This window comes from Strongylocentrotus purpuratus, unplaced genomic scaffold (assembly GCF_000002235.5).
Source record: "Strongylocentrotus purpuratus isolate Spur 01 unplaced genomic scaffold, Spur_5.0 spur5_scaffold_4, whole genome shotgun sequence".
NCBI lineage: Eukaryota > Metazoa > Echinodermata > Echinoidea > Camarodonta > Strongylocentrotidae > Strongylocentrotus > Strongylocentrotus purpuratus.
In genome coordinates this window covers 11,321,372-11,328,385 of record NW_022145610.1, presented here as the reverse complement: position 1 = coordinate 11,328,385, position 7,014 = coordinate 11,321,372, and the positions used below count along the sequence as shown (strand labels likewise).

Here is a 7,014-nt window from a genome sequence, read left to right as displayed (position 1 = left end):
TTACCCCCCAACCCCACTGTTTTGGTTCGGGGTGTGGGGTGGAGAGGCGGGGGCAAGTGCCCCCCGCCACCCCACTTCCGGCGCCTATGTCCTACCCTTCCCCCGCCTCCTTATTTTCATCATCATCACCATCGTCACAATAATATATCGTAATATTGATATTAATATAATATTATCGTTTTCATCATCAACATCATCATCATCATCATTATCATATCAACATCATCATCATCATCACCATCATCATCATTATCATAATCTACATCATTATCTCCAATATAAAAACCTGTGATTTTCGCAGAGAGGTGTAAAGAAATTGAATGCAGAGAAATTTGCGGGTAGAAGTATTTATTAATCAATAGGCCCAAACAAATTCCAATACCAATCCGAAAAAAACTATATCAAAGAGAACGACATTACGATTACGTCATGTTTATATATTACACGTAAACACTTAATCTCAAACAGATATACAGTACTTATATTATCATTTTTGAAAGTATAGACATTCGGAATAATGAACCCTATTTCACTTTTGGAATAAACGAAACTTCGGAATAACGCAACAAAATGTATGAAACCCTATTTCATTTTTTCGGAATTATGACCCCCTGGTGTGGGAAATTTGGGTTTAGGAATAACCATAATTATGATGATGAACCTACGGATTATCATGAGCATTTGGAAAATTTAACTTTCGGAAAAACGAACGAATGAATGAATTTGTTACCATTTCTGAAAAGAATATATTTACAGGGTATAACAAAACTACATGTATATGGTAATGGGACACCATGAAACGGCTGAAATGGACAATGCCGGAAAATATGGTTCCCTGATCATGCTGATTATGATACGTCACATTACTGGGATAATAATTAAACAATATTGACTGCCTTCAGGGCAATACGACATATTCGCCAGAACCGAAGGTGAGGGTGCGTGATATACAACTGTATGGATATGAGAAGCCGTATTGCCCTGAATTAAGCAGTTAATATATGCGCAATGAAAGTTAGAAATACCTGGATGTTGGATCTACAATTGCCCGCTAGTTTAACAAGCATTTTGCGTTGACTTTTCTGATCGGGCAAAAATATTTGTTCATTGGTTAGCTGTGTATTATTATTCAATAATATTTCTTTCGCCCGTAGTTTTGTTGGCTTATCATTGAAAACTTGAAAATTGCCTTGCTCAGATGTCTGATACGCTTAATAATATGATTTTTTTTCAAAACTAGTTAAAAAGCAAAGCACTTTATTTTATATCATAATAAATTAAGATAGCAAACTGCTTTATGATTAAATGCCTTGGAAATGGTTTTCTTCTCCATGCGCCTCGAACACATTATTCATGTGGAGTTGGCGCAGTACAAATACTCTGTATTATTATTATTTTTTTTTATTATTATAATAATTATGATGTATTTCAAAACTACTTAAAAAGCAAAGCACTGTATTTTATCTCATAATAAATTAAGATAGCAAACTACTATGATTATACACCTTGGAAATGTGAAAAAAAAAAACGAGTGCTTCCCATCCAGTTGTTCTTATTTTGTATTCTTCAGCAAATCTTATCATATGTGACGAAAGAAATGAAATGAAATGACATAAAATCATTAAAATCTTGGTCGGAGTCGTTTGTCGACCAGCTCAAAACGGAATGAGATCGGTGTGGTCTTTGACGACCACCACGCCCACTGCGATCTCATTGGTTTTCTTGGGCTGTCGTTCGGGTTATCGGTGCCTTCATTATTATAATTCCTTCTGGGTTTCTAGATAAGAACCATGATTTCATTCCGATGAGGCTGAGGGTCCGTTGGTTTGTCATAAGCTGTAAGAAAAATACAATAAATAAATAAGTACATCAAATTTCTTGTACGTTTTATTTTTCTTAACTAAGGGTATAGGTAGTCTCATCAGCTTCACACGCTTGTTCATCCTGATGGCCCTGCAATTCGTTAATGTTGTTTGCTTGTTTGTTTGTTTTACCGGACTGCTAAAAAGTCATGTGTATGTTTGAAGGAAGCAAGCAGGGGACCGAAGGCTTTAGGTCCTCTCCGAGGGACCTGTTATTGCTAGGTACACATTCACACCGAGGTGGAGAGAACCAAATGTGAATTAGTGTCTGGCCAAAGGACGTTAGTGTCGGCACGCTGAGATTTGAACCCTCAAACCTTGGATATAAATTGAGTGAATGAACCACTATACCACGACACCTCAATGATGTGATGATGATGATGATGATGATGATGACAATAATAATAATAATAATAATAATAATAATAACAATAATTATTATAATAATGACAGTAATAATAATAATTATAATAATAACAACAACAATAACAATAATAATAATAATAAATACTACTAATACTAAAATAAATAATAGTAATCATCTTTATCATCGTCGTCATCATCACCAATAATAAACAATAAAGAGAATAATAATAGTATTGTTGTATGTTGTCCTGAGAGGATGGTTATCGGGAAAGTTTTCTTAAGTGGATGATTTCCACATGTACTACATAATTACTCACCTGCAATAAAGTACCAGTCTTCAAAGTATGTCTTGCCCTGCGCGTTGAGGTATCCACGAAGCTGTTCGTATTGCTCCACCGCATTGTGATTCTCGCCAACATAGGTGATGCCGTAGAACTCCAGAGAATCTGCCAAGTGCAGTATCGTCACCCCAGAGTCCTTTAAAAAAATGAAATCCACAATATCGATTAATTCTACTGAACAAAATGACTTAAGATCAAGTCACTTTGTACTTCAATCTTTCAAAGAGATTAATAGATTTGAAACATTTCCCGTTGATTATCATGTTTTCAAACAGAAGTTGTAGCTTTTTTTTTGGGAGGGTAGGGGGGGGGGGGTTACAACGTACCCTCAATTGGTTCGGTCTTATTCAAGATTATTTAAGTAACATTTGGGCCGTCACTGCCTTTCAACAAGATGATAATGAGAAAGAAGGAATAACGAGTCCTTAAGGGCCTATCTCACTGAGCGGCGAATGCTTGCAAACGTAGCGAATTTGGGGTTTCGCCAGAGTTTGTAAAATGTTGTAAAAGGTTGCAAGAAAGATCGCAAACAGTTTTTTTTGTTGTAAACAGTTTTTCTTGTCGCAAAGAAATTTTGAACATGTTCAAAATTTCTTTACGAATTTATTTTTCCGCAAACAGTTGCAGGCGTTTGCAAAACAGTCGTAAGCCTTTGCAAACGGTTGTTAAACGTTTTTGCTCTTTGTTTTCGTCAGTTCTCTGTGTTTCGCCAAAGCTAGCGACCACGTTACCATATGGTTCCTTTATAAAATCGACCCATTGAGTACCAGTAGTTAGCAAAAGGTCTGAAACGTTCATAAATAGTGGCAAAGGATTGGCAAATAGTTGCTAATCTTCGCAAAAGTTGTCGCTAACATTTGTTTACAGTCGCTAATAGTCGCCAACTGCCTTTCGCAAACACTTTCGGAGACATTCGCTCAAATGTTGCTAATTGTCGCTAAACGTCACTTAATGTCGCTGATTTTCGCCAACATTCGTCAGAAAAGTTGGCGAATCCAAATTCGCAACGTTCGCAAGCATTCGCTGCTCAGTGAGATAGGCCCTTTAGATCCTCAAAACTGCCGATGTAAAGAAAAGCTTGATTAGAAAGTAAGGATGCCAGCAACTATAGTGGACCAGGCAGGTATGGCAGGCGGAACGTGCCATATTAATTACAGCTATACAACTTTATATACCTCACTTAAGAAATCAAGCCGTCTGATTGGTCGGAATTGGAGACGTGATTTTAGCCATTCCCGTAAAGAAAAAAAAATGTCAATACCGGTTTAGTCCAAGAGTGAGATCCCTCAAAACTCCGGTTACCATTAAAATAGCAAAATTTTGCTGCGATACCCATTGGTTTACGTGTTAAAATGTTCCTTGTGCAAGTGCTTTTTGTCTGCGATTCCCAATGATTGAAATTTTCAGTCATTTCTTAAGCAAAGATTACACACAGTGTCTCAGATTTTCAGTGATGTTTTAACCAATCTCTACTCAATAAATGGATAAGGTAAGAATTTGTGATAGATTTTTGTTTCAATTCGACATATAAAAGACATATCGACTGCTTTAATATTCGAGGCCTGGCTGCTTTATATGCTGTCGGGAACTAGCACGTCCTGCCATGACCCCTCGGCGGCCGGCGCAATCTTTTTTTACACGCTAGCCTGGCCAGTTTCGCAATAATACTCGTAAAAGTGCGCTGGTGGGAAAGCCTACACATACATATAAAATACTATATAAATTTAGTCTTTATTTGAGGACAAAGGCAGCAAGTCTAGCACTTTCTTAAATTAACAATGCCTTTACTCATATGTGTAAATAGAATTGAAGTAGTTATTAATTTAGGTATGTGCACACAACATGTTATTAGTTCAATACTATCTTTATGTATCTCTTTTTTTTCTTATATCAAAATTGTTAAATTGATATCAATAATATTTTCATTAATTCATTAATTCATATAAAAATTTACTGGTTCCAGTAACTTTCGTTTTCAATTGCTTCCATTTACAGGGGGTGGTTAATAATAACCCAAAGAGTAATGTTAAATCTCTGATTGTACAAAGACAACAAGCTTGGCATGTACATAACCAAGTCCTTTGGCGTCACTTAAGAAAGAAGGTAATCTTTGCTATAAAAGCCGCAAAGTCTTACCCACCTACAATCGATGAATTAATTAAGACCAATTGCCATTGCGTCATATGACGCGTTTCAACCCGTTTTTACAAACCAGGTTTGTAAAAAACGCGTCAAAACGCGTCATATGACGTACATAAACCTCGGTTTGTCGACAAACCTCCTTTGTGAATTCGGGCCTATAGGAGTGGGGTCTCATGGGGAATTTTTCACCATCACGATGTTTACCCAATAAAAGGACCCTCTTCATAGTGACTCTATAAAAAAAAAAAAAAAAAAAAAAAACACCGATAGAATTTGTCTTATGAACACAAAGTTAGGCCGTGTATGCTTTTCATACTGCCGGAGAAATTCACTCGCGTAGGTCCATGCTTGGGCGAGCCTCGGCCGCCGGAAGTGAATAATTATTGCGCAGTCGATTGCTAGCTGGGCGCGCTTTGATTTTGGATTTAGTCGGCAGCCCAACTAGCTAGCACTATAGCTCAATGCAGCTCGATTGAAGTCAGCGAAATGGTCATCAATTAATTTTACAAGCGCTAGATCATATCGCACTGGTGGAATACAATCATGGATCTACGGCGGTTGCTTCTATTTCCTTTATTACGGACATAACAAGCATTACAAAAAAAAGCAATTTGTCTGGCTGCAAATCCGTAATTTGGCTTCATACTCAGCATGAGGCCAAATTACGCAGGAGGAAGCAACAGTTTTGCCGATCTCGAGCGCGGGGGTTGTGGCTATTCAGCGCTGCACCTTTGATCAATTCCCCAGCAGTTTTTCTCCCAAACCCATTCATATACAGTTTCATCAGAGTCACACAAGAATTTCACCTGCTCTTGAGCAGGAGAATTTCATTGCTTATTTCTTTTCTATTTTCTCGGCTATTTCCCCGGACATTTTCAGTGCAGGCCCCGTTGCACAAAACTTACCATTGATGGTAACTGTGCCCGCAATGGTAATTACCATGGGAACCTTGATTTTGATTGGCTGTTGAGCCCTGTTACTATTTTATTTGCTATTGATGGCAAAGTTCCATCAGTGGTAAGTTTTATGCAACGGGGTCTGCACTGTGCCCTGAACCTACCGCCATAAGGAATTCTCATAAAAATAAAGCTTCCCTCATCATCGAGATATGGATTGGCAAGCTGAAGTATTTTCTGGCGGGACAACGGGTTCACTGTCTGTTTAAGATGTTTAAGCCCAACGAAATCTGGTGTCAGCGAATTATGAAGCAATACATGCACATGTCTATTAACTACTATATGGTACTATGTCCCAATTGCAGGCCAAACAAATTAAATAATAATAATAATAATAGCCTAATAGTCCACTCCAAATTTTATTAAACCGAAACGGAAATTCTTTTTGCCCAATTGATCGTGAGCCCGGCAGCCACTGAGCATCGCCAGAAATTCCAACGGCATTTGAAAGATAAAACTAATTTACAACTTCCCTTAAAACAAAAGGACTTGAAAATGTCTGTTGAATCGAATTTAGCGAGCGCGCTCGTTTAATTAAATGGTCTGATTTTCAAACCCTTGTACCCAATGGTCGTACGTTTTGTGCTGCGCAAAGATTCAGTCAGTTTAACTTTGGCTATTACAAGAAGTGGGTAATGGATGTAGACAAATGCTCATGTAGGCTACTGTATGTTATTACCAAAGAAAAAAGAAGTCAGTCAGTCAGTCACCCCAACTAGTGTCTGACAGTGAAGTCTAGAAAGTAAACGGGTTTACTTGCATGTTTCCTTGAATACTAGGACACTGCTAACGTTTAAATATTACAGATAGAATATACGTATAATTATGTATATTATATTCATAATTCCTGCAAAGTTCTACATAATTTGATGTTGGCTGAAAAGGGGATACACTACCTGGGCTTTAAGTTTTGTACCTGTGATGGGGTTGGGGGGGTTGCTTGCGAAGCTACAGGGATGAAGAAGAGCAGTTCGTAGCTTTGGTCACAGCAAGGGTAAGATCCTGATTGGTCGGAACACGAGGAATTAGATGACACGGGTATGTTTTCCGAGACTTTCAAAATCATTGGTTTCGTCTCATCAATCCCGTTGGCTAGCAAAACAATTCGACATGAAAGAAATGTTGATAGAATAAGACGAAGCAGGCCTAATACAATATTTATGTTTACAAGTGCCAAAGTATACATCCCTCCTACATTGGCTTGAAACAATTCATCAAGATTAAAAAAAGAAACGGAATATAACATTGCCAAAAAAGAATGTAACTTGCCGTTTCATTTTAGGAAGCGGAAGTTTAAAATCTCATCTGCTATCTTCACTTTTCTCCCATGTCAAATGACTGATTTAA

At 37.7% G+C, this 7,014-nt stretch overlaps 1 protein-coding gene across 1 annotated transcript; it reads right to left on the bottom strand.

The window, feature by feature from the left end:
* Positions 1 to 1,539: 1,539 nt before the first annotated feature.
* On the bottom strand, positions 1,540 to 6,780 carry LOC115929356. Its single transcript, XM_030998201.1, has 3 exons — positions 6,584 to 6,780; positions 2,546 to 2,705; positions 1,540 to 1,836 (listed from the first exon to the last, which is right to left on the bottom strand). Exons 1-3 carry the CDS (start codon positions 6,731 to 6,733, stop codon positions 1,778 to 1,780), a joined length of 369 nt encoding a protein of 122 aa, XP_030854061.1. The 5' UTR covers positions 6,734 to 6,780; the 3' UTR covers positions 1,540 to 1,777.
* Positions 6,781 to 7,014: the final 234 nt, after the last annotated feature.

What these genes read in the sequence shown, in the direction of transcription:
- LOC115929356 (XM_030998201.1), bottom strand. Translation starts at nt 6,733, where the DNA reads ATGATTTTGAAAGTCTCGGAAAACATACCCGTGTCATCTAATTCCTCG. An exon ending in CCCCCCCAACCCCATCACAG is followed by an intron (nt 2,706 to 6,583) that starts GTACAAAACTTA and finishes ATTTTTTTAAAG; the next exon opens with GACTCTGGGGTGACGATACT. An exon ending in AGACTGGTACTTTATTGCAG is followed by an intron (nt 1,837 to 2,545) that starts GTGAGTAATTAT and finishes TTTTTCTTACAG; the next exon opens with CTTATGACAAACCAACGGAC.